The 27,975-nt window shown below is 43.2% G+C and overlaps 1 protein-coding gene across 2 annotated transcripts; it reads left to right on the top strand.

Annotated features, from left to right (window-relative positions):
• The first annotated feature begins 3,455 nt into the window (after positions 1 to 3,455).
• LOC132472238 (adhesion G-protein coupled receptor G5-like) lies at positions 3,456 to 27,822 on the top strand. Of its 2 annotated transcripts, XM_060071759.1 has the most exons (15): positions 3,456 to 3,715; positions 11,076 to 11,170; positions 12,314 to 12,573; positions 12,761 to 12,965; positions 13,601 to 13,652; positions 14,916 to 15,030; positions 17,315 to 17,437; positions 17,780 to 17,896; positions 18,309 to 18,351; positions 18,463 to 18,569; positions 18,915 to 19,030; positions 21,459 to 21,718; positions 21,969 to 22,068; positions 22,999 to 23,273; positions 25,664 to 27,822. In XM_060071759.1, exons 2-15 carry the CDS (start codon positions 11,104 to 11,106, stop codon positions 25,795 to 25,797), a joined length of 1,974 nt encoding a protein of 657 aa, XP_059927742.1. In that variant the 5' UTR covers positions 3,456 to 3,715; positions 11,076 to 11,103; the 3' UTR covers positions 25,798 to 27,822. The 2 variants fall into 2 exon arrangements, with proteins under 2 accessions (XP_059927742.1, XP_059927740.1); XM_060071757.1 differs by lacking the exon at positions 3,456 to 3,715 and having other exon boundaries at positions 13,604 to 13,652.
• Positions 27,823 to 27,975: the final 153 nt, after the last annotated feature.

Below are 27,975 nucleotides of genomic sequence, written 5' to 3'. Positions count from 1 at the left end.
ATAATATAACTGCAAAGAATATAGTACAGATGTTACGGACATGAATGGCACAGCAGAGAGAATGAGATAGAAGAGGACAACTGCCACCAAATCAGAACCATGTAAAGAAAAAGCGCTGCTCGGCCCTGGCCAGGCGTAACCCTAGTACCACAATACTTCCGCCCAGATCAGATTGTTTGCCCTTGGTGGCTCGGAGAGAACATGAGAATGGCATTTCCTTCAAGGACGTGGTGATAGTGAGGCGGAGGCAGCTCTTGCATTATCTGGCGTGTTTATTCACAGCAGTTGTCGTTGGGAGTGTTATTTATAAGGAGAGAGAGGTGAGATGCGGCTTCAATCAGGTTCAACTCATTGTGAAATATATTCCATTATGTATTCTACATAACAACCTACTCAGCAGTTGTCCTATACATATATTGAAGAGTATCTTTTGTTATTTGTTGCCTTCACTCTGCATCACTACTGTGGGATTTTGTACTATGTACACAACTCTTGACTTGTAATCTTTTCACCGCAAGCGTACACACAGCCTGTTCGCCAACCTAAATGACAGAGTAAGTTGTTTGTTAACCCGCACCAACAGAACCCAGATGGGTGTTCCACTCGTCCAGTGCCCCTTTGGACCGGTTGAAGAAACTAGCAATACATCACGTATTTCAAGTGTCTGTCAGCATAAACAACATGGATGACATATTGTCAGTGGAAAATGCATTGTAAGATAGTCTGGCATTCAAATTTATTTGACAAAAATTGAAAGCGAGAAATAAAAAATATTTTCAGACATTTTCAGTTCAGTGAATGTACTGTACATGGTGTTGAAATTACCATTTAGGGCACTTAGCCTTGTCTTGAAGCCTTGAAGCCTAACTGATGGGGGTCAAGCAGGTTGTTTTGTTAGGGATAGCAGGATAGTTGGTAAGAGATGGCACGTTCCAGAGTTTTAGAAAGGAATAAAAGAGGAGAAACCGTTCTATAGTTACGGATGTCAGTGGTGCCAAGGGTTGGTTTCGGCCTGAAGTGAGGGAGGATGAGATGAGGGTGGTGAGGAATCGCAGCATGTCCCGGACACACACACACACACACACACACACACACACACACACACACACACACACACACACACACACACACACACACACACACACACACACACACACACACACACACACACACACACACATAGCAAGATAATCTAGACAAATTATTATAATATTTACTAATTTGAAGAGTAACTGGGACTTTCAAAATACGTAGAAGATGTTGAACCCCCGATTAACATCGTGGTCATAGCTCTACAGGAAGTTATTCAATTAGCTGGTGCAGTAGGGTTCAAGGACACTTGGGAGTGAGCCAGAGACATGGGGTCTGTTTTGTATGAAAAAGGCCTCTAGGACCTAAACAACGACCAATTTTCCCAACCCCATGATGCCCCAACCGCCGCAGCTTCAACACACTAGCCCCATTGAAATGAATGGCTGAACCGGCGTTTCACCGCCATGCCAGATTTGGTCTGACTGAGCCCAAAGCTAGACACCTTGGGTCTCTTATATATATAAAAGGGCCTCAAGCACTTATAATATTACTACTGATGTCTGTAACCTTACAAGAAGTTATTCAAATGGTCTCTGGGAGGAAGATGTGTTTCTCGGGCTGTTTTTTTTTAGATGTTTTATAGATTCAGACCGAATCCGGCAGGTGCAGAGAAGGATCCTTTTAAAATATCTCTTTTGCAGCCTCTGAGGTTTTATTGGGCAGCCGTTAACCTGTGAAATCTAACTGGAATGGAAGCTGCAGGCCACAAAAGACGATTTACGGTTGGGTGTTTAACAAGAGGCAAAGCCCACACTCTTGGCCTTTCAGTTAACACAAAAGCTAGTTTGCCTCATCTATATCTCTTCCAGAAGGAAACATATTCAAAGTAAATTTTAATTGTATAGTCTTTAATCCAAGTTACAGCCTCTAACGGTTCACAGGCCCACATTATACAACATCCCTGTCACCCTCAGCCCTCTCACGGGAAAGGAATAACACCCCGAAAACCCAGAGAAGAAACCCAGAGAACAACCCCCTAACCAAGGATGGACGGATGGACTCATACACGTGACGTGGGCACATAGACAGATCTCATCAGGTAACAACTCAATTCTATGTGGGGAGTTCCTCTTAGCAGACTCAAAGTGTTAAGATCATTTCAGGATATCAGATAACATAAACCATGAAAAAACCTTGTATTAGTTATAAGTGGTTTATTTGGTATGACTGGGGCCAGCCAGGCTTTCATCCAACCTCCAGAGTTCCACTCATTCGAAACATCTAAATAATACAAATGCTTTATATGGACACGTTCAACTTTCGACAGCCAACATCAAACATATCATTCACTGCTTTGTTTCCTTGTCTGGAGAGAGATTGCACAGGCAAAAAGTCTCAAAGCTTATCTGAGGAATTTCTCGTTTTTATTGTTTCATTCTTTCTCATTCTAGGTGTGTGTGTGTGTGTGTGTGTGTGTGTGTGTGTGTGTGTGTGTGTGTGTCTTTCTCTTTGCTGGGTGTAAATCTTCTGGCTTTCATGTTATAGGGAAGTTTATGGAGGCGTGCAGTGTACACATGTCTTTTATATGTGTGTGTGAGTCTGTGCGTGGGTGTGCGTCTGTGTGTGTACTGGGGGTTGGTGGGATTTTAAAACACCTGCAGCCACCATACAGTTGGGCTTTTATTGCGACACAATTCAACAGACAAATCCTTTTCCAGACAGTAGACACAAAAGAGAGCCGCCAGGTGCCATGCTTCGCTCTCTCCCCCATCCCTCACTCACTTTTCACACACACACACAAACACACACACACACACACACACACACACACACACACACACACACACACACACACACACACACACACACACACACACACACACACACACACACACACACACACACACACTTATTTTGTCTGTGTGTTTGACTAGACTAGTTTTGCAGCAGCTCTCCAATGTAAAATCCGTTGAAATGGATCCGTTAATAAACATGGTAGGTATAGTGTCATCATGTTGGTCTAAAAATAATCCTGCAAACATGTAGCCCTCAACTGGATCTCAATTTCAGTCCAATAAGAATATAAAGTTCCTGGCCAAACCACAAACAAAATATATCATAGACTGAAGATGTTATTATGATTCATAGTCAATAGAAGGCGAACGAAACCACCGTTTGCATGTCGTGTGGTCCCTCCCCCACTTTCTATTCGACAGATCACCCTGCTGTCACCAGTCCGTCTTTATCATTCGCACCTTACTCCCGTTGACAGCTTTTCCCAAAGGACCGGCTTCGCTTTTTTTTTTCTTCTGGTGGAATACTCGTCGCTTGGCACTGATCCCCACCACGGCTGTTGTTCCATGATTTTATTACACACGGGAGCCGGGGCGTTATGTTTCTTTGACTGCTTTTAGTGTCTTCGTCTTTTGGTGCGCGGAAAGTCTTGCATTTGGTGTGGGTATTTTTCTTGTCCCGCACGGCTCAGCTCAGCAAAGCCCGCTGAGGGATCGCGCTCGGAGGGCTGGAGTGGGCCACCCTACTATCCTGCCACATCTTCAAGGGTTAAATTCACGATTGTTGGTGAAACTTTACGCAGCTCGGATCAAGCTTACCGCTGGATCTCGACATCACCAAAAACACCTTTTGGAAAAGACAAACGACCACTGACTGATTACTTCATAAGGTAGGCCTATGTCGGATGAGAAGGTTAAACTACACACGTAATGTACGTTTTTTGGGGTGAACCTGCCAAACGACGAGTTCAGATGAGCCAACGTAAGCCTATTTTAAGATCGCTCTTTGCAAAACTCTTGCTTACGTTCCTATATAACGGCGGAGCGTCCGTATTCCAACAATATTGCTAGTAGGCCTACATACACATGTTTATTATATCCGCTTATTTATTATTGAAAAAAAATCAAGCGCCTATTTTTCTTATGGGATCAGCAATATTTCCTTAATTTTTTTTATTTTATTCCTGTTTTTACTACGTCAAAGGTTCGACCCCGCTCCTTTGTGCTTCGACTTCATTGTTCATAATGAGAAAAAGAAAGCCCCTGATGGCCAGCAAAACCATGTGACCCACACCTTTAAGACCCACGCCTGGTTGATTTAATGTGTGTGTGTGTGTGTGTGTGTGTGTGTGTGTGTGTGTGTGTGTGTGTGTGTGTGTGTGTGTGTGTGTGTGTGTGTGTGTGTGTGTGTGTGTGTGTGTGTGTGTGTGTGTGTGTGTGTGTGTGTTGTGTTATTGATTTATTCATAGCCCCTGAGGAAAGATTTGCAGCATTCCACCTGCTCCTCCAATTTCCTCACCACAGACCTGGAGACAGGCACACACACACACACACACACACACACACACACACACACACACACACACAGTAACCCAACATTACTGCCTTTCTTCCCCAATCGTTGTGTACCTAAGGGCTACGTGTATCAAACATAACATTCCATATCATCTGTGCAAGAAAGCATCAGACTCAACTTAAAACGGTCACAAACAGTCCTGCCCCGGCCAACTGCATACGGTACTCTGGCGAACTTGTGGCTTATTGTCGAAGTGCCGACTGGGGTTTGGGGGAGTCTGCTACTGAAAAGTAAAACTATCCCTACTAGTAAACGCGAAAAGACGGAAGGTTTACTACTACCCTATGTTTGTTGTGAGTTCACATGATCTCCATGCTAGTGACAGAGCAGTGTATCACCGTCACCACAGCTGCTGCTGTGGCTGGTTGTTCGACTACACACTGTGACAGAGACTGACGGTTTAACTTTAACCCCATGTGTGTTACCAGTGGCACGTAATTCATCCATTCACACTCAACACAGCGATGACCTTGTGAAGCAGAGGAGACGGGATACAGTGGGCTGTGTGTTCGACTGGTGGTTAAAAAGGGGCGATCTCCGCTCAGAGAGAGACACTTTCTTGTTTCTGGACTGGTGGTTGAGAGGAGCAGGTGTGCGTTTCAGCTTTGATGATGTTGTATTGTTTTAAACAGGGCTTGATTTCAATTTATTCTGTGGTATGAATCAGTAAGCGATTTAAACTTGAAGGAAGCCTTCAGAGATCACTTGGTTTATTAGGTAGGTTTCCCACACTAAATTCCCACGGCACACAGTTTCTTCTTGCTGATCGAGATAACAATTTTTTATCTAAATCTGCAGCAATTGGACTTTCACTTCTGTATAGTGATCAGCATGATTGTTTTTGTGTGTGGGTGCATGTCTGTCTGTATGTATGTGCGTGTGGGCTTTATCAAATCACGGGTGTGGGCGAATGGTGGGTTCTGTGTGGGAGTGCGGTTGCATGTTGATGCCCTGTGTGTCTTTAAACTCCCGGCTTAACTAGACGCCGGACTAGCCGGTGACCCCTCACCCCTACTCCAGCTCCCTGTCTCTCCCAATCTAGAGGCGGACAACAAAGAACGGCTTTTGTCACGCTATCCTCGCACATTCTTTCTTTTCACCCTGGTTGGTTACGAAGACGATGGTTTGAAGGGCAAAAAACAAAAAAAACACAACAAGAGAAAACGGTAGCGCACAAGCCGCTTCTTCTGTGATATTAATGAGCTTATTAATTAGCTAGCCCAACTAGCTAGTTCAACATTATCAGACATATAGGAAACAGATACTTTAGCTTTGTGCTCTGACAGCATTTTGTGACTGCGTTGGACAGATTGGAACACTTTATGGTCTCTTTCATGACGATATTTTTCGAGACCCTTACCGTAACTTTTGTGTTTAACCGAAATTCCCAACCTGTGTGAACCAGACCACTCATCGGCAAGTAGCTGTGATGTCACTGAGCAGGTCACATTCTTTATTCATCCCCCGGAGTCTCCTACCGACTCCCTCTCTCTCTCTCGCCCACCCTCTCGCCCCTCTCTGGCGCTCTCCCCTATCTCTCTCTCTGTCACTCTCTCTGTTAATCCCTCTGTTGCTTTCTCTTTCTCTCTCTCTCTCTCTCTCTCTCTCTCTCTCTCTCTCTCTCTCTCTCTCTCTCTCTCTCTCTCTCTCTCTCTCTCTCTCTCTCTCTCTCTCTCTCTCTCTCTCTCTCTCTCTCTCTCTCTCTCTCTCTCTCTCTCTCTCTCTCTGGGTGAACAATATGAATCCCTTTCCCTCCTTTTTTCCTCTCACTATCTCTCTATCTCTCTCTCGGTCTGACTCATCTTGTTTTGGCTGCGTGGCCACCCTTCACCGTGCAATATGCAGTCTACCAACTAGCGTGAACATAGTTTGGTTTTTCTCTGACAGACGCTCAGAGTTAGTCATCCCTTCGTTGCCAATAACCAGACAGCGATGAAGCATCACATTTCCTGGCAAGGAGACAAAGAGAGAGAGAGAGAGAGAGAGAAACAAACAGGGAATGAATCCATGGCATGGGGGTTGGGTTTAGAGAAGTAAGTATCAACAAGTTAACAGGTTTTCATCTAGATGAGTGTTGGTTTGAGCTGATGATTAGAAATGAACGCACTACAGCATGTACATACACAGAAACTGTCAGGACCAGGGTGAGGCATAGCCGGAGAACATCACTCTGACTGACTCTTGGATGGCAAAGGAGTGCTAATGGCCCGGTCCAAAGTGGTACCCAGATGGGCTCTGACAGCCCTCAATATGCACGCAGTGCTTAGTCACAGTTCTCATTCTGTTCCTTGAAAGGCAGTCCACACACAATGACTGCCTTGGCCCTTCCTACATCCATGTGGAGTCCACTGTGTGACAGCAGCCAGTAAAAGAAGCCCACATCCAGATGGCAGAGTCAGCCTTTCACTCGTGGATCCCCTCCTCCCTTGGGCCAAAGGAGCAGGCTGGAGGTGGTGGTGGAGGTGGAGGTTTATTATCTCATGAGGATACAGCTCTATGGACATGAATGACAGATAATCCCAATCACGTTCCCCATAAAACATACATAATGTTCCACATGAAGAAGACATGAACCCAATCCTGTTCGACCTGAAGAACATATCACAGTCTGGGGTTGAGCAAACCGTTCAGAACCCTCATGTGTGCAGTGCCCCGGTCACACCTTGATGATTTGGATGATGTATCCCAAACTTATAAAAAAATAGAGAATCGCTGGCATACGCTCGAATAATAAAATATATATATTTTTCCAACTTTGGTTGTAAACATACCGTATTCATAACGAGTTTAACGTTTACATAACGCATTAATAACATCTCCTTAATTATAAGATCTATACGCTTGGACGTTGCAATGTTGTAGTCTCCATACCCCACAGCATGGCCCTCAAGCCCTCGTTGAATACTCACCCCAAAGATCTTGGGCTACAACAAGCAAGGACCTAGTACATAGGTGCACCTTCTGATATGATTATTGCTTTATTCATTTAGCATATGTTTCTAGCATACAATGGATTTCTGATATTCAGAAGTCTTTAAAGAGCAGATAGGGGTGGTGGGTAGCCTGCGACTTTCTGGGATGGACCCCAGTACCTTTTCAATGGATGTGTGACCAAACAGAAATGAATAGACAAAATGAATGCTGACTTTGCTATTCTATACTATATGGACTACTAGTAGATAACCAAAAAAGTAGTAATTTTATGGATCATGTTACTTGTCCTTTCAGATGGAGCCACTCCATTTGCATGAACAGCTAATGAAGAAGTCCACCCTTAGTAATGTGATCTTACACTCTCCTCTCTAGGGACAGACAGTTCAGACAAAACAACTCGATGAATGGAGAAAATTCAACCTTCGTTGCGAATCCCGTGACATCCAGGGATGTAGTGTCCTAATCCTGGCTCTCAATGATCACGTGTACGTGAAGGACGTGCACGTGAAGGACAGGGCACTCCACAGGCATTTCACCCAAGAGTTTGGACTGGAGGCCAAGAGTGGGTCCGGGAACACAGGGAAATTCTTTAGCCGTTTCCATTGAAAGCCGGACAATGCAAAAGGGTGTGGGGGCGGAGCTGGGAGAAACGGGAGGAGGGAGGAGAGAGAGAGGGAAAATATGAGGGCTGAGGTGTAATTACACCTTTACGTTCACACATGCCATTGCATGCAAAGACACCCGCCTATACACTTCCCCACAGACACATGTTTTCATTAAAATGTTGTTGTTTATAACAAATGTTGTTGTTATAACTTTATAACAGTAAAAACAGGGATACATGCATCAAATACACACAGACACAGACACACAGACCTCTCGGTCTACATTGTAGTATAATGGAAGTCCCCGGTGTGTGCAGTCGATGTCTAACCTGGGTGGGGACACTCTGGGACTTCAAATCTAGACAATATGGAGCTAAATTGTATGTACTTTCCCTCTTGTTTAGGCTTCAGTCTCCCAGTCGGTGTACATGAAACCTGGTCATCTTCTTTGATTCTTCCCCTCAGAATACCAGATCATGACTTTACATCAAATCATTTGTACATTTTAGGTCTAATATAGCAACAAACAGTATAATGATCTTTGGGAGGTGTCTTTTTATATTTTTCCCCTTCATTCATACTCCTGCTGTTCTCAGTCACACACACATACTCCCCTCATTCACACACCCATATCCAATAATTCTTCCTACATACTTCCACACATACTTTCTTGCCCCGCCTCCAACCCAGTCCCACCCACCCATACATACACCCCCCATGCACCGACCCTCTCAAATCGTTCTTTCTACATACTCACCCCGCACACCCACCTCCCATACACACACCACATTCATTGGTCATCACACATACTAAAGTGCCTTTCCTTGATAGCTGTTCGGTCCCATGACTCCGCTCCATTTAATGCTTCATTAATTGTAGTCCATGCATCATCAAATTGTTTTTGTGTATTGCTGTCTTGCGACATTGTCCTTTCGCTTTTCCAATTTTCGAGGGATGTTGCAGATTCTTGACATCCACTTCTCAATTTGGTCCCAGATTTCAATTTATTTTCTACAAAACCAAAAGGCATGGATGAGGGAGTCTCTTTGTGTGCTACATTTTCAACATTTATCTGGAGTTACTATCAAATTCATGTATTTTATCTCTGCTATAGTATATTCGTGTAATTACTTGGGATTTAATGAATCGTAGGTTTTCATTTGTAGTGACCTTATTTCGCAAACATTCCCTCCACCTGCTCTCCGTATCTTTTGTGTCTAAGTCTACATTCCATTTATTATGTATATTTTCTAATAATTGTTCATTGCTTTCAATTTAATAAGGATGCCATATGTAGTCCTTAATTAATCTCCTCTTTTTATCCCCTTCCTTTTTCAAATTTTCCCCTATTTCTATAGCTACTAAACTGTTCCGTATCTTATGGTCCATGTTTGTCTTTTAGTTCCTTATGTAAGCATATTGATACTTGGTTTATGATATCTGCTATTGTCTGGATTCCTAAGGACTTCCATGTTCCCCAACAAATTTTTGTATTTTGAATCTGGAGAGTACAGGAGGAGTCAAACGGCTGTGCTGGGAACATGATACCAAGAGCCACGTTTAACAGGACAGTTGTACATCTAAACACAACTGGACCAAAGATGTCTATCATTGTATTTATGTCCACTCCCCCCATTATTGAGCAGTAAAAATAAGTGAACTGTAAAGGCAAGGCAAGGCAACTTCAATTATTTAGCACTTTTCATACACGAGGCAGACTCAAAGTGCTTCACATTGAAACATAGTCATTGAATAAAATGATGAAATAAAATAGATACGTAGAAGAAAATAAAGGCAAAGTAAAGAAAATGCATTGTAGAAAGTGCAATGTGAAGGCAATTATGCATTGGAATAGATATGTAGCATATTGTGTAGGAGGCCGGGACTGTAGTGTGAATATTTGAACTAAAGTGTAAAGTCGCACTTGATTAACATCCCCCCTTCTGCTTGGTACTCATACAGAGAATGAAGGGGAAAAATGTAAGAAAACAATAACCACAATTTACCGAAAATGATAATATGAAAATAACACATTTCCTAGACACCCCACGTGGAAATACAATTTACCCAATATGAAAATGTGTGTGTGTGTGTGTGTGTGTGTGTGTGTGAACTATTATTATTTTCAGGAATCATTATCACGTTTGGAATTGATTTGCTAAACATGTAGCAAGATTTAACAAAGACCTTTGGACATTTGGTTGTTTGCTTTGTTTGGAATGGAATCACAAAGTTGAACTAGGTAGCTTCTCTATCCAATTTCTGGTGTTATTTCCACTGTAGCTTTTAGTAGCTCTTCATTTTGTATCTCTTTTTTCGTTTCTCAGTCTCTTTGCGGTTTACAAGTTCCTCTGTCTGTCACGTTGTCTTATCATGGTTTAACAGGTTCCCTTTACTTGTTTCAAGCATGACACAACTTGATGGCAGCAGTGGCTGAACCAAGGTGCCATTTTTCTACTTCCCATTTACATGCATTGGTGAGCTTTTCCTAAAGGCCAGTCGTCAGACCCAGGGAAAGACCATGCACTGCATGTAAAGTATCTTAAGTTACCCAAAAGGCTTTGGCGGGGTTTCTGTAAGCTAGAGAAATCTACCAGGAAATGTAGGTTTCAGTTAGGCATAAGAAAGCGTTTTTGCTTGTGTACTGTGTGAGTGTGTGTGCATGTGTGCCAGTGCTTTGGCTGTCCACTTGGAGGGGAATACTGTTTCCATTGATAAGGGCTTAGAACAGGCCAATGTGTGTATTTTGAGCCTTTGTGTCCGGTTGTAATCTTGATAGGAGAGACTATAGATAGCAATACAGGCCTCGGGGAAACAATGCTATCAGAAAAGGAAAAACGTTGAACCTGTTTTCGCTTGCAGAGTTCTTTATTTTAAAAAGGCTACATGACGCACATTGTAATGAACATGAAGGGAGCACTCATTATTTTCACTAAATAAATCTTGTCCTTCCATTATCCAGCCAGTTTTGAATTTGGTGCGACGGTTCCATATAAATTAGAAACATGAAGGGTATGTTTGTTATGCTGCATGAAGCTTGAAATATTGTCTTCATATCTTATCTGGCAGCTTGGTCCAGTAGCGGGTCCTGTCCACCGTGCTCCCCCAGTAACCCCCGGCTCGTCTTGTCTCCAGGGGCGACGGTTGGCTTCCTCTGGGTCTCATGGAAACCAGGATGATGGACAGGTCTCTGCTGACGTTGCTCCTGCTGCTGGTGGGCTGCTCAATCGGTGAGACAACCACAACACTACCTCTCTCTCTTCCACTCTCTTGCTCTCTCCCTTCTCTCTCTCTCCAACCCTCCGTCTCTGTGTGTAAATCCCCCTCCCTTTCTCTCTCCTATATATCTACCTCGGTCTATCTGTTCCCCCACTCTATATATCTATCAGTCTATCCGTCTCTTTCTACTCTCTCATGCTTCTCCCTCTCTCTCCCTAGCCCCTCTTTCTGTCTCTCTCTATCTTTCCCTACCCCTGTCTCTATATATCACTCCCCCCACTCACCCCCTTTCTCAACATGTCCATCTACCTGTCTGTCTTATCTTTTTTCTCTCTCGCTACCTCTTTATCTCTCCTTGGCTATCTGCACCCTGTCCCCCATACTCTCTTATCTGTCCATCTCTCTGTCCCCTCTTTCTCACGCTATACCCTTATAAGATAAGATAACATAGTCCTTTATTAATCCCCTTTGGGAGAAATTCACAGGTGACCACCTGGGAATTTACAGTGGGAAAAGAGAAGTGCGAAAAGTGCGAAAAATATATACAATAAATTTACTAATTTTAAATAAAATTATAGTACAAACCTATTTGAATAAGATAAAATAAACATACTATATACATGTAACTGTCCGTTTGTAGGTGACCTGTGTGTTAAGTAAATAAATAAATATGATGAAATATGAGGTATAATATAAATATAAGTATAAATATAAATGTGCCAAATGTGCAGGGTCCCTGAAGTAATGGAAACATTTATTAAATAAATAACAAATAACAAGTTTAACAATAGTCAGTCCTTAAGTGTGGGGTTTAGTCCTTAATCAGGTCTTATCTATGTCTCTCTATTCTCAGACAGGTCCGCATACTTTCGTCTGTAGTAGTCTAACACACTCAAAGCTCATTGAAAGCTTAATACTTTCAATAAAGCTAAAGTAGCAGCAAACTACCAACCAAAACCATCAGACCTATGCCACCAATGTCCATGCGCCCACATAGTGGGCTAGGATATGCTTTCCCTTCTGGACCTGTCTGAGTCTAGTCTGACTTTGCACTAACCTTTAGTATGTCTGCCGTTCCCCCACTGTTTGCGTTAACCGCGTGCAGTTAGGCGTCATTAACAGTGCACTTATTTTGCGTCTCCTCCATTCGTCAGGCTCCTGCACGGACGACAAGAACTTCAAGTTCTGTGGCAGCTGGCGCCACGGCAACAACAACCACACACTGAACTACGACCTCTCGCCCGGCTGTAAGAACTTCGCCGTGTCGGCCAATGACAGTACACTGTCGGTGGTCGGACAGATCACCTCTCAGTGCACCAAGTCCGGGTCCAAGTCCTTGAAGATTGACTCGGTAGCTCTGTGGACCAAATTCTGTGTGCACTGGGAACCTCTGAAGGACCACCTCTGGCTGGAGGTATGTGAGGCCACGCTAGAACCTATGATCTGTAACATCATCAGGAATGAGGGCCTGTATTTACTCATTCCTGATGATTAAACTAGTGTGGATGGCGGGAAATAAATCATTAATGTGAGTTTCAGAACTGTCATTCAACTGTCACATCAACACTCAACGTACAATGTACTTCTTTTTTTGACTGTAGCTTCCCGAGCAGAAGCTGCATGGGCAGAAAGTCACCCTATGCGAGCCCTCGTGCACGCAGACCTGCTTGTGCCCAGATCTGTCGCCTGAGGCAGGGAACCGGCCAGACGGAGTGTATGGCATCGCCAACGGCTCCATCCGAGGAGATCGACTCAAGGATAAAGTGCTTACAGCCTACGTCTTCTTGGGTGATCCCATCAACTGCAGTAAGTATCCTGGATGGATATTGATTTCAAAATTGACATCTGCCTGGCTCATTCCCTGTTGGTAGATGAAAAAATATGTTGGACCCTGGATGGACGGATGGAATGATAGGTGACTGGCGGGGCGGTTGGAACTATTTGCAGATAGATAGAAGGGTAGTTGATTGATGGGTGGAAGGATGGGGAGCTAAATGACTGGATGGATGGAAGACTTGGTTGGCAGATAGATGGATGGGTCGATGTATTGATGGATGTATGGGTGAATAGTTGGATTGGTAGATGGATAAATGTCTCCGATTTAATTGAGGGGGCGGATTTTCCAGTGGCTTGGGCGTTTGACTCCCATCTGAAGAGTTCTGGAGTCCAACTCCAATGTCCACAGACTACCTGTAGAGCTCCTTGGGAAGATTCCCTTTTCCTGTTCATCTGCCAGGTTGACATGGCTCTTCAAAAAACCTTTTGCTTTGGAAAGCAGCGTCTGTTAAACCACTAAATGTAAACAGTAATTATGCCAATTACAAGACTGTGTGTGTGGGGGGGTGGGTGTGTGTGTGTGTGTCGGTCTGTCACTGTAGATATATGGGGGGAGGATGAAGGGGAGGAACAACATAATAATCACCAGACATGTTTCTTCTTAGCAGGAGAGGAGCCCTGTGACAACGCCAGCCATAGATCCAACCAAGTGAACATGTAATTTACCTTCTCCTTTCTTCTCCATTCTCTCACCACATAAATGTGATCATGGCGTATTATTTCACAGGAACCACTTCTCCTTCCTAAACGAGCTCAGCCGTATGAGACTCAGTGTCATCAAAGCTGGGTAGCTGCAAAGACAGAGGAAGTCTCACAGTTCAAGAATTAACGCAAAACATTCCCACACGTGATGTACTGTCACAAGCTAGAGTTATGTGTTAGGTGCGTAGGTATGAGCATGACATTTAAAGTGTGAAGCAGAACTTCTGATCTTTTCCGGTCTTGACACGTTCAAATGCAAACAAGTTTATTAAAATGTTTGCCTTTTGTAAACCTTCTGACCATACAGTATATAAGGTACAAAACGTTTGGTTTGAATCAGTGGTATAGTCGGTATATATATAGCAGGTGTATATGCACGTATACGCTGTATACCCTCTATGAGAGCTCTGTGATATTTGTGTACAAACTAAAAAAGGATACAAACAATACAAAACAATATCGTTTTGTGACAGAACTTTAATTTCAGCAGTTTGGTTTGCAAATACCGGGTCGAGAAATGTGACACCCAACTGAACAAACGTTGCTGAACATGCAGAGGGGAGGAGGCAGTGCGTAATATGTGTTGATAGGGAGCTTGAGGGTGATGAAGCGTAAGCAAGCGAGTGGTAGGGAGTGACGAGAACGCGTGCAGAGCGGAGGAAAGGGTAGGCGTCGAAGGTGTCAACGGGGCTACGTGTGTAGGCTACCAGTAATACGGCTCCCTATTTGAACTGGTAGATCTCGGCAGACTGGTAACTGTAAAAGTTGATGCTTGGTTCAAAGACGGTGGGGCACCCCTGGTGTAGGGACCAGGCAACAGCCATACTACTTGTTGGGAACAGACCAGTCAACAAAAATGGTCGTGGCTCACATGCACCATTCTTAGTCAATCATTTCAGATCATTAACCTGCAGTCGCAGCCACTATTCTTGCATAACCTAATCTACATTTCATATCATGACTTTTTCATACCTGATAATTTAATATTCAAATATGATTATATGTTAACTGTTCATTGTACCATGATTTTCTCATTGATATTTTCATCTAGATCAGTATAGCAACTCCAATAAGTGACTGTATATCATCACAATCATTAATTGTGTGTGTGTGTGTGTGTGTGTGTGTGTGTGTGTGTGTGTGTGTGTGTGTGTGTGTGTGTGTGTGTGTGTGTGTGTGTGTGTGTGTGTGTGTGTGTGTGTGTGTGTGTGTGTCTAGCACCAAGGGGATCGAGATGGGCTCTCATGTGGTGGGTAATGTGGACCTGCCGAAAACCAACGCCACCGTGGTGGAGATGAAGGAGAACTTCCAGGGCTTTGACTTCAAGGCCCCCGTAAGACACCAAAACACACGCACACGCACACGCACACGCACACACACACAGCTAAAATATATAGAAACCAAAAAAGTTTTATATATTTTACTAATTTAATTGGTTGACTCATCAGTACCACTTCCTCTTTTAGTTTGGAGAGTACCTTTGAAAAGAAAATGTTCATTGAAATCGTAACCGCAAAGAGGAACGAATGGCAGAATAGCCCCAACAACATCAAAACGAAACTGAACAAACCTAAGGAGAGGTTTACATCCGGGGCAGCAAGCCTGTGTGCAGGGGTGGTGAAGGTTTCGCTTGAGCGAGAGGTTGGAACTTTCATGCTTGTGGAAATTACCACCAAAGTTTCAGACCGCGATTACACGGTCTATACAATATCTATGCAACGATGACACACCGCTACAGTGCACTATTGCCTAGGTGGCTGCCAGACATGATAAGAAGTTCACTGGGCTCCTCCAGACAAGGACACAGGATGGTTTATTGTAAGAGTTTGTAGACAAAGATGCTCAGCCGTCCTCCACACACACTCCACAACAGCTCATAATAATTACTAATCAACACAGGGGACAAACATTACACAAAATGGCACAGGAACAACAGGGAGTGAATGGGGTTGGGGAGGGACCGTTTCATAACACACCCCACATGGTTTGAGGGGGGTGCGATGGAGAAAGTTCAGGAAGAGGGATAGGCACCTCAGGCTTAGGGCTAGCCGGCTCAGGCTTGGGAAAAGGGCTAGGAAGGTCCCGAAGAGGGCTAGGATGGTCATGAACAGGGCTAGGAAGTTCAACAAGAGGATCTGCTAGTTTAGGAACAGGGTTATCCAGCACAGTCTTAGGGCTAGCCTACTTGGGCTTGGGAAAAGGTCTATAAATGTCCGGAACAGGGCTAGTTTGGTCAAGAACAGAGCTAGGAAGGTCAGGAAACGTCATCAGGACATAAAAGAACGTTGTGCTATTATGAAAAAATAATAATCATACAATATATATTTATTTCCACTCCAATGATAAACCTCACCTTTACTCATATCTATTATCCTGCAAGTAATTGAGTAGAGGTCTACCCCTTCATGCCATGGTTTCGCACCATGATGAACGCAGAGCCGACAGAGGTCAGGAAGAAACAACAGTGTACACTGCAGGATTAAATAAATGATCAAATCACCTTACAATGCAGTTGGATGTTAGAAATGATTTAACAGCCACAAGGTTACTTTTGTATGTTTGTGGCACTTTTTTGGACAATAATAACAGAAGTAGACCCATTTACTGCCAGCCAGTGGGAGGACGTCCATCTCATCGGCTCTTCCGAATGAAACACACATCAAACAGAGCATGTCATTAATTATTTGAAAACACTTTGTACACTCTCCACTGTGCTCTCTTCGAAACAATACAACGCGGCGTGGGAGTGTTCGCTTATTTGCGCGACACTGACCGAACTGGTGGAGGAAAGAGTGAGGCTGACCATGTCCTCTAGAGACACCCATCTACATCCTGATTGGTGGTTATGGTGATTCTCTGTTTATGTGATTTGACTCATTGTCGAAATGTTGGATTGGAAGGCCCTCTTCATATCTCAAATTCAATTTAGGCTACTGTGTGTGTAAAAGGATGATACTGTCAAGGACTTGAAATGAAAGAGCTTAATGAGTTCTGGGAAAACCTTGTTAGTTCTCTCAGTATTCTCACTAAGAAGTCCCAATTACCAAACACCTGACAGTGGCTTTGAGACCACCAGAAGTTGGGCGTTGTCTGAAGACACGACATCCTCTGAGAACGCTAGATCTGTCATTTCCCATGCAAACCTCAAACTGAGTCTGTTATTCTATAACATTTCTTAAATCAGCCATAGGCAAAATAGTCAAATGAATCAAGATAGATTAGAAATTGTCCAACGAAATAATGTATTGGCCATGTTTGCGATATTTTGTAATTTTCCAATTCTGTCTATTGCACGCTGTGCACATGGTCACCGCCTGTGCAAAGATGCACTCCTGATTTTTTCATATTTTAAAGCCAAGCACAAATTGATGATTCCCCCGGTTTACCCACAGATATTTTTTTTCATGCAACATTAATAACGAGGCCTTTTAAAAAGAAATACAAATAAACATAAGGATCCGGGAGCAGTTTGGGGATCGAACCCAGAACCTCCTGAGAGTCAAAGGCTCTGACTACTGAACATCTCAGTCCACACGGTGCTGTTCATGGCTCATCAGTGTGTCATCCTCCTCCTACGGTCACATGAAGGTAACGCTGTCTGTCTCTCTGTCCTCGAGGCCCCCTACGGTGCGGACCTAGAGACCCTCCCCTCCATCCACCTCCCCGCCTCTCTGAAACCAGCCCCCGGGAAGACAGCCAAGCTGGTGTGCACCTTCTTCAGAAACAAGACTCTGTTCCAGGTACAGTCCATGGCCTTCTGTCAGAGAACATGACCTGGTTGTTCCTTTAAGAGGGAGTAGGACAGGGGGCATGTCTGTACAGGACTCTAGTGATCTGGAACTGGTGGTATTTCCTGAGAATGTAAAAGCTCAGGCGTGGAGCCAAAAGACAAAATACCTTTTGTACCCACACAATGAAACACACAACACAAATATTTTATTGGTTTGTAAATAATTGCAGGTTAATTACATGTTTGTGTGTGTGTGTGTGTGTGTGTGTGTGTGTGTGTGTGTGTGTGTGTGTGTGTGTGTGTGTGTGTGTGTGTGTGTGTGTGTGTGTGTGTGTGTGTGTGTGTGTGTTAGGAGCCAAAGAGGGATGTGAAAATACTAGAGGATGTGGTGGGAATTACCGTTGAGAATGAGGTCATCACTAATCTGAGCGAACGCATCAGGATTGGTTTCCACCACGACGCCTTACCTGTAAGTGAATGTGTGGGTACATGTGTGCATCCACATAGGGATCAGTGTATCTCTACAGTTTTTAAATGTCAGCTTGCCTTTAAGTATGAATTTGTGACAATAAATCTGTTAACAAGGCCTCTGTCATGCACCACTATTTTCAAATATAAGTGATTAATCACCGCGATAAAACATAAAAATAAAACATTAAAACATTGCAGAAGAGTTTGACCATTTGTTGTCAAGGCTCTCCATGTGCGTTCTCCATTGGTCCAAATAAGACCAATGCTGTGAATAGTTCAAACCTTTCTGCAATGTGATATTGTGTTTGATGCAGATCGCAGTTTAATAATACTTGAATTTTTTTCTAGCTTGAAGATATTTTCACCTTCAACCAATGCATTTTGAATCCTAATATTCTTTCCATTTTCAGAAAACCCATTCACGAAAATGTGTCTCGTGGGACACCAAGACAGGTGTGTATCAAATCGTAACCATAGAAACCCTCTCCATTAAGCATCTCCATGACCTGCCTGTATACACCATGTGCCACCTCGGTCTTTCATACAAACCCTGTGTTGCTGTAGATCCACAGAAGGTCAACTGGAAGGAGGATGGATGTGTGACAGAATACATGGGAGCCAAGAAAACAGAGTGCCATTGCAACCATCTGACATACTTCACCATAATGGTGGTAAGTTGCCTTAGAGACAGCATGCATCTTTGTCTTTATCATTGTGTCTCTTGAAGGGGGGCAGATCAAGTCACGTCATCAAGCATATATGGTCAATATAGCAAAATTGCAATATTGACCATCTCGCTGTGTCCATGATCCAGCTTATTACACGGCTACTTACTCAGGAAAGCAATAATTAAACTAAAAATATAACAACAAAAGATCATTTGGATTTCCAAATCATATTGGATCCAACAATTATTTGACAATTTAAAAAATGTGGACTTTTAAACACACAGACAGACAGACGGATAACCCTGATGAGATGTAATTGTTGAGCAAAATCTTTTTGGGCTCTTCCAGCGACTGGAGCGTCGAACTGTGCCCCACCTGCTGGCCCTGACAGTCATTACATCCTTGGGCAACGCCGTGTCCACCATCAGCTGTGTTGCCCTCATCATCTTCCTCTGCAACAAACGGTATTGCCTCCATCCACAGCTCTACACCAACCTTTTTCCCAAGGAGTATTTTTCCCATGTGCTCCCAAAGGAAACATGTAGGAGTACACAAAGACATTTATTTGGAAAAATGTTTGAGTAAAATAGCTTATCAATAAGCAATTGATAACATAGTATTTATACTGGTTGTGCGACAAACACACACACACACACACACACACACACACACACACACACACACACACACACACACACACATACGCATACATACATACATACATACATACATACATACATACATACATACATACATACATACATACATACATACATACATACATACATGCACACACCTCAAGGTTTTAAAATCTAATATTTAAGGATATAGCCTGACTGTCTGCGCCCACACCCTGACTACTTCCACCCAGGGAGGTAAGAATTGTCTGTGCAGCGTGAGAGTGTGTGAAGTGTCAGAGTTGGCTGCACACACACACACACACACGCACACACACACACACACACGCAAACACACACACACACACACACACACACACACACACACACACACACACACACACACACACACACACACACACACACACACACACACACACACACACACACACACAGGAGCAAGTTTAAATACCACATGAAAAGACCACATGAAGAGAAACCCTTGGGTGGGGTGTCAAGGTGTCTGTGTTTGAGGTTTCTTTTTGGTGAGTGACTCATCATTAGGGTTGGATAATATTAGAATTTTCCTATAATTTTACAACGTATAACATTCGTTCACCACTAATGTCTCTTAAAAGCAGTAATAACATTTTAATATTTTTTAACCATTCAGCGAACAAAAGGCAACAGGCTGATTATCATGTAGGGGGCCACTTAATGACATGCAGAACCGTCATTTCTACTCCTCATTCACATATAAGGTCATTTACATTTCTTACAGAGAAAATACTACCTCAGGGGTAGTATTATTCAGGAGATTTTCAGGGTATAAATGTCAGGATATGTTGTTCACACATGTGTGTGTGAGCATTTGATTACATTATAAAATTTGTCCATTTATGGTAACAGGGGTAATAGTTCAATGGAAAGTGTAGTATACTATGCATGCAAATCAATTATTAAATACTTTTTACTGTTATTCAGGGCTGAAAAGTGCATTGACATTTTAAAATGCAAGCAACTACTATTGGTTAGTTGAAAAATAATAATCATCATTGTGATTAAACATCTCTTCCAGTGTCCTGGGCCCAGTGTCCCGATAACGATGGATCTTCGCTCGTACGATCATTCTCACGATGGATCTTGCGAACCATCGTAAATTTCTTTGGAGCGTTTCCCGAAACTCCTCTTAACATGAACGCTTATTCGCTGCACTCACGACGTTCTTAGGATTGTACCTGTCCACTGACACGGTGCTCAAACAGGCTATGACGCAGGGGGAGACGCAGGAATGTCGCAGGAAAATGGGGTTAAAAAGGGTTAAAATATCTCCCCATCAAGGCCAACCGCAGAGTAGCCTACGAAAACAATAGAGTGCAATAATATGAATGCTAAAGATATTAAAACACAATTGATTAGGCCTAGGCCGACATATATATCAGTCCTAATCCTGAACGCACTGAGCACTGTGCATACATGTTTTCACGGCATTTCCCCCCCTGAAATAATTCCATATTACAAAAATCCAAAATAGCTTGTGTGACAACTACATTTATCTTAATGTGCTGATTTCTGAAACACACTATGCGCAGCAAATAGCCGACTTTATCTGATTCCGCGTAAGGTTCCATTGATTGGCACATACTCTCTAGTCTAGAATATTACATTTCGGCTGCGCGTGTATTATTGGAATTTGAAATGGCTGCAATGAACTATGTTGTTGTTGACTTCTAACATGTCTCTATCTTTGCTGTTTAAATCTAACAGTAGTCTACGAGTAATATATCGGCTGTAACCACTGTTTTTGGTTTCGAAATTGCGCCAGCTGGGCATTCCGTAGTATTGGATGTCTTTTAATGAAAAGTGGAATTCTACAGTTGGTATTTTTCTTTACTTGCACACGTGCTCATGAATTATTTCTCAGGTTCCTGCATGTCTATTTTTAGGTCCAACTGTAGAGCCCTAATTTGTGTTGATATCGATTCAGACTAATTATAAGATTAATATATAGTTATAATAATTCTTCATAATGCAGAGATTTTTAAATTATATAATGTCATTAATATGATCAATGCCAAAACAATCGTGGTTTGTTTAAACTGTTGTCTATCTCTCTCTCCCGCGCCCCTTTGTCTATTGCTATCTCTGTCCCTTTACCGCTGTCTCTGACTCTGCATCTCTCTCTCTCTCTCTCTCTCTCTCTCTCTCTCTCTCTCTCTCTCTCTCCCTCTCCCTCTCCCTCTCCCTCTCCATTTCCCTCCCTCCGTCTCTCCAGGAGAGTGAAGGAGCAGTCTTCCCCGGTCCACCTGGGTTTAGCCGTGTCGCTCTTCCTCCTCAACCTGCTCTTCTTCTTCACGGGGACTCTGGCCAACGTGGGAGGGGAGGGGCTCTGCCGCTGGGTGGGGCCGGGGCTCCACTACGCCCTGCTCAGCTCCTTCACCTGGATGGCCATGGAGGTGTTCTACACCTTCTGGATGGTCTACATGGTGTTTAGCCCCTCCCCCAGGGCCTTCTTCTGGTACCTGATAGGCTTTGGTGAGTCACATGTTTGTCTGTAGTAACGTTACCATTGAGTTGCAGCTTTGCACATTATGCTGCAGTGAGTTGAAAAGGTCAATTGTTTAAATGTACCCATTTTCTTTTAAACATAGTTCTCTTTCTTAATATTTTCTGAAGTAGATGGTAACATGGCTACCTCGTAGCTCATTTTTAGGAGATGTATTTCGATAGAGGTTAAATAAGTATATGAGTACAAACTGTAACGGTGTTTCAACGTGTTTCTCAGCTCTACCAGCTCTTCCAGTCCTCATCCTTGTAGCCATAGGAAACATTTACGGTATAATGGAGGTGGTGCCCAGCGATGATCCCTCCAACCCCTACTTGATGTAAGTACGTGTGTGCTGTGTGTGTGTGTGTGTGTGTGTGTGTGTGTGTGTGTGTGTGTGTGTGTGTGTGTGTGTGTGTGTGTGTGTGTGTGTGTGTGTGTGTGTGTGTGTGGGGGGGGGGGGGGGGGGGGGGGGGGGGGTTTGTGCATGTAGACTCAAAAGTCGAGATAAACACCACCCAGGTTTCATTGCAAAAGCAGGAAAAACAAGACATTATCCTGCGACCTGTCCTGGCAATTCCTTTATGAGATATTGCGTCTAGGACAGAGGAGACTTAGAAGAAGCGGGTTATTTTCTTTTTGTAGAAAATAACCTTTTAAATGTATGCATCCAACAGTCTCCTCCATAGCAGAGTGACCGACAACAGTTTCACTGAGGCTTTAAAACACAGTTCCACCCCCTCCCCGCAACTGTCCTTATATCATAGGAGGGAGATGTTTAACTAAAGCACAGAGGCCCCTGGGTTGTTTCCGGTACTCTCTGTAAGTCTGTGGTCGGCAGTTGGGATCGGGAGTCAGGACTGGCAGCCAGGGACAGAAGATACTGGCCGTTGTCTAATTCACTCCAGGCCAAATGGGAAAGCATACAGTGGGGCTAGATAACACAACATGAACATAAAAATAGGGAAAAACCAACAACGTATAGATTACAAACCCCAAGCAGCCCAATCAAAATATCACCAGTTGCATCACTATATCCCATCATCGAATGAAATCACTGTTCCTACTTTGATACCCTATTTACTCGTTTTTAGCAGATTGTTCGATATGAAGTCTCACTCACAGTAAATTCATTAATGAGAAGGTTGGGTTAGGCTTCTTGCTCAAGTATGCTTTCTGGTAGACGGTGGACAAGGGGGTTCAAACCCAGAGCTTTCTGTCTCGGAGTCAAAGCGCCCTCTGGACTAAACCCTTGTACCTCCCCCTCCAGGTGTTGGATGAGGAACACTCCACAGGCCCTGCTGGCCCACTACCTGATCAACATCAGCATGCTGGTGGGCCTGGTGTCCTCAGGCCTGCTCATGCTCTTCCTGGTCTACTGGAAGATCCGCACCCGGAACGAGTGGAGGCACAAGAAGGTGGCCTTCCTCAGCATCTGGGGGCTCAGCTGTCTTTTCGGGACCACCTGGGGCCTGGGCTTCCTGGACTTTGGACCCCTCAGCACCTTCGTCCTCTTCCTGTCCTGCATCCTCAACTCGTTTCAAGGTGAGCAGCAGATCTGTCAGTCTCTCTCTCTGTCTCTGAGATGGTCATTATGGTCAACGTCGTAGGGGGGATTGTTATCATTGCATTAGGTATTTAATATTGAAAGATATCAGTTAAGTTAAAATAATATATATTATTACACAACATCTTTCCTTATGAATATATATATTTCAGCAATCTTTTCATGCATTTTCTGACAAATTGAAGGTGGTCAATAGTCTTTGTCTCAGTGACCCTGTATTCTTCATTTGTTTTAGAGTTGTTAGATTGTCTATGTTAGTAAGTATCGATAGCCACATTTCTACAACAGAAACAACCTCAGAAACCAATCTCTTGAAATTTGAGTTGGTTTGTTTGAAGAGCCTATTTTTTTAGTGACTCCTGGCATGAACTCCTGGCAGACAATGCCTGCAGTTGTGTACTGTGCTTTGACACTGTTTTCAGCCTGCCGTTGTGTACTGTGCTTTGACAACATTTCAGCCTTCTGTTGTGTAGTGTTCTTTGCCACAGACTTTCAGTCTGCTGTGGTGTAGTGTGCTTTGACAGTTTCAGCCTTCTGTTGTGCAGTATGCTTTGACACAGACTTTCAGCCTGCAGTTGGTGGTATCAGATCGAAATAATTGCCTTGCTATCCAGGCCTTAGCGCTTATCAGAGTATAACATGTATCCTTTACGGTCATTGTGCTCCGTCCTATCTTAAGTGTGTATCCTATTGGGACCACACAGTTCTTCATTTAAAAATATATTAACATCATTGGTTTTAATATTGATGTGTCAAACTGGATTTGCCTAAATAGGATATACAACATGCATGACTGATTATTAAGCAAGTATTTACAGTTAAAAGTACTTCATGGATGTGTCATCAATATGATAATGTGTTATCGTACACATTATAACTTTATATATTAATTTAAACAAGCAAACCATGGTGGTGTACAAATATTTTATATATTTCTTAGCATATGTAAAGTCTTTGACATAATGATACATTATCATTGTCCTATTGTTGGAGGACTAACAGCCACCTGAGACCTTGTCAAATGCAGTCTAGGGTCAAAGGGCAGCTTGTTGCCTATTACACACTTAAGGCAAAAGTCATGATTCATGAGTTAATGTATCCGGTATAATAATTAATGATGTCTGGTTTATGGTTTAGGATTAACTTCTCCATAATGAGGATTATGAGTAAATGTTTGACATTGCCCCTTCCTGTTCCAAATCAATACAGCCTAAAAATGAGCAGTAAAGACATCCCCTCCCTAAAGCATGCTAACCTGGTTGTTCTAGTGGGTTTCCTGGTGGTGGTCACTACAGGGTAGTTTCAATAGTGTAGCATATTGTTATGGGGAAGTAGAGCAGGTGGACCCAAATGCTCAACACTGAGACACCGACACAGAGAGGAATTGAAAAGGGGTTTTACTGAGGGCAACAAATAAGTAAAGGCGGGGAACGGGGCGAGGGGCTTGATGGCAGGCAGGTAGTCAGACGGGTGAGGGTTAGGCAACAGGCGGGTAGTCGGACAGGCGAGGGTTAGGCAACAGGCGGGTAGTCGGACAGGTGAGGGTTCGAAAACAGGCGGGTAGTCGGACAGGTGAGGGTTTGAAAACAGGCGGGTAGTCGGACAGGCGAGTGTTAGGCAACAGGCGGGTAGTCGGACAGGTGAGGGTTCGAAAACAGGCGGGTAGTCGGACAGGTGAGGGTTTGAAAACAGGCGGGTAGTCGGACAGGTGAGGGTTCGAAAACAGGCGGGTAGTCGGACAGGTGAGGGTTCGAAAACAGGCGGGTAGTCGGACAGGTGAGGGTTTGAAAACAGGCGGGTAGTCGGACAGGCGAGTGTTAGGCAACAGGCGGGTAGTCGGACAGGTGAGGGTTCGAAAACAGGCGGGTAGTCGGACAGGTGAGGGTTTGAAAACAGGCGGGTAGTCGGACAGGTGAGGGTTCAGCAAGAGGCGGGTCGGCAGAATGAACAGAGGGATAAGACAGTTTAGGGAAAGAACCCTATAACCAACAATCTTGACACATGGAAGGGCCAGGGACGAAGTACTGACTGTTTAGTATAAACAATGATACAACGATGATGTGTGCTGCTGATGAAGATTGTCGGCAGGTGCGTGGAGCCAGGTAAATGGATGGATGACGTAGGATGAGAGACACTGACCCCCACTAGGTGGCAGCAGTGGACTGCGGGACACACTTTTATTTTTTTGGACTTGCATTTAAAATGATTCTAGTCATATTAGGTATCTATATATGTTTTATGTTTACCCTTTACTCCCTTTTTTATCTCTTTGATTTCTACCACTGGGCTGTACTTACTACCCATGTGCACCTCCCGTCTGAGATGAATGCAGTCTGATCCCTGATTCCCATGTGCTTAACCCCTGCAGGGTTCTTCCTGATGCTGCGCTTCTATGTGCTGGGCTGGATGAAGAGGCGTGAAGAGGGAGACTCGACCCTGGGAAGTAGCAGCCTGACCGGCTCTGCCAGGCAGCAGATGCTACAAGTCCAGGAGAAACAGTAGCAAGAGAAGCCAGAGGCCTCACCACTTCACTGGAGACGAAAGGACAAATGGGGGACAAGACCTGTGGTTCAACGACGCATGGGCCTTTGTATAGCCGTGCATGTCAATGTGGTTAAAAAAATAAGCAGTGGTGTTGTTGGTTGGCACGCTAGAGGCGTGAGACCTTGGAGGCTCTCAGTTCCTGTGTATCTACTCATCTGTCATTTTTGTTTCTGGTCTAAATTCATTGTGATTGTTAGAAGTGTTTCCATGTCACCTTTAGTTTGAGATTCTACGCATACAGAGTTAAGGTATCAAACACTGGCGCTGTTATTTCTACTGGTGGCGAGCGGGAGAAGCCCCCCCTGTGTTGTACTCCAGGAAGTATCTCGTAGGCAAATGAAGAGGCGGTCTGGTCTGTGACGAGGGGCTGAGGCGGCCGGCTCCTTCTTGGCCGCCATCCAACAGTGCAGGACTGGGGCCTGTACTTCAAACAAACTATCAGAACTGGGTTGAGTCTAGTTCATAAGGTTTAAAGTGGTTTTAAAGTGTTTTATGGATATGAAAGAAATTCAACTGAATTTTTTCAGGGTAATACTCCAAAGGTGTTTTATTTTTCATCTTCTTAAAAACAAGCTGTGTTATTTCAACCTCTGATAAGCTTTTTTGTATATTTCCTTTCTGTTTTTGTGATTCATAAGACTTGATTTTATGCTTGAAGCAGCACTTTAGTTATTTTTCAACAAGCGTTGTGATGTCCCCTAGCACCTTTTCATTCTCACTCTCTGGGACTTTGGATTGGCAAGTTTCTGCCGACACTGAGCTGATTCCGTCAATTACAGTACATTTCAAGTATAGAATAATACTGTTGAATCAAATCAATCATTTCCTTTTTTATTTACGCTGTATATTTTTAACACATTTTCCATGACTGATGATTTTTATACTTGTTTTTATATTTGTAATGTTGTCCAATGTCCACATATTTGTGTTTTTTAGATAATCTACTGTACATTGAGTGACTATTTATTAATTCAGTCATTTTCTATATCGTCTGATTTCTCCACCCACCTTGTCTGTATTTTATTTTAGATATATTAATACAAAGCCTTATCTGATGGATTCTTAATCTGTTAATATTGAAGAAGCCCTAGCAGGACCCAACATTCTAGAACTATACTGCCTTACAAAGGCCAACCGCTGTAACTACAATTGTGGGCAAAGTGTAGTTATGAATCTAAATGATCTTGTAGTCTATCTATGTTTGATTTAGTGACAAATTATCTTGGTTCAATTTTACTATTTTTTAAGGATAAAAGATTTGAAAAAATGGCAGTAACTACAAAAAAAATACAAAACCCAGAATGCAGAATCTGCAACAATGAAGATACTGCGGACTGCCGTGGTTTTCTGTTCACCATTCAAAGAGATTAAGATATTTGTACAAGATTAAAATGATGATGAAAAGGAGGAACCCTGTGGGCCTACGTAATCTTAGGATAACTCGATCAATTGATAGTCCATCAAAATAATACTTTTTTTTTCCATCGACTTTTTAATCTCATCATTGTTATCTTTAATACATAGGCCTATACATCTAAATAAAAATAATAAGAGACAAATGATTCCAATAAATGTATTTTTTTGTTGTTGGAAAAAACTAAACTGATTTTCCACCGCACTTCCCATTCAAAAAATTTTTTAGGGATCAAATTCCTCTTTGGATCATTGTTTATTAATACAATTTCCACTCATCTGCTTACGAAACAAATGGCTGGACAGTCATAAAACTTTGAAGCCATTTGTCTCAGTTTCGCCTAGTGTTTCAATATTGACACCCTAATAGTTCGCCTTTAGGGCAGTATGGACCAGCATGTCTTCACTGTGAAGGGGTTAAGTGATCCTGGGATGTTGGCACTTTTTTGGTTGTTCAGCGATTCTTTAGGATATCTCATTAATAGGCCTATGGCTTGTTTTGTGAATGTGTGGGCTTATTAACATGGTGCTTTGATAAAATAAATTCCTTATGGTGGTTGCGTAATACCAGTCTTTGTGCGTGTGTTTTCACTGTGAGTGAGTGGTTTGCGTTGCTGCTGTCCCGCAGGACCATATTCTCTCATTACATAAGCACAGGGCATTTCCTGCCTGAAGGTCAAAACCGCCCATTTTAGAACCACTGTTTTCCTCCAAACCCTGTCC

The sequence above is a fragment of the Gadus macrocephalus genome, chromosome 14 (assembly GCF_031168955.1).
Source record: "Gadus macrocephalus chromosome 14, ASM3116895v1".
In the NCBI taxonomy this organism is placed as follows: domain Eukaryota; kingdom Metazoa; phylum Chordata; class Actinopteri; order Gadiformes; family Gadidae; genus Gadus; species Gadus macrocephalus.
Note: the sequence above shows the minus strand (reverse complement) of the source record. Positions and strands in the feature narration are given on the sequence as shown.

Bases quoted from the DNA above. Each gene is read 5' to 3' on its own strand.
- LOC132472238 (XM_060071759.1), top strand. From the start codon at position 11,104: ATGGAAACCAGGATGATGGACAGGTCTCTGCTGACGTTGCTCCTGCTG. The intron at 12,574-12,760 runs GTATGTGAGGCC...TTTTGACTGTAG, and splicing joins AGGACCACCTCTGGCTGGAG to CTTCCCGAGCAGAAGCTGCA. The intron at 19,031-21,458 runs GTATTGCCTCCA...CCGTCTCTCCAG, and splicing joins ATCTTCCTCTGCAACAAACG to GAGAGTGAAGGAGCAGTCTT.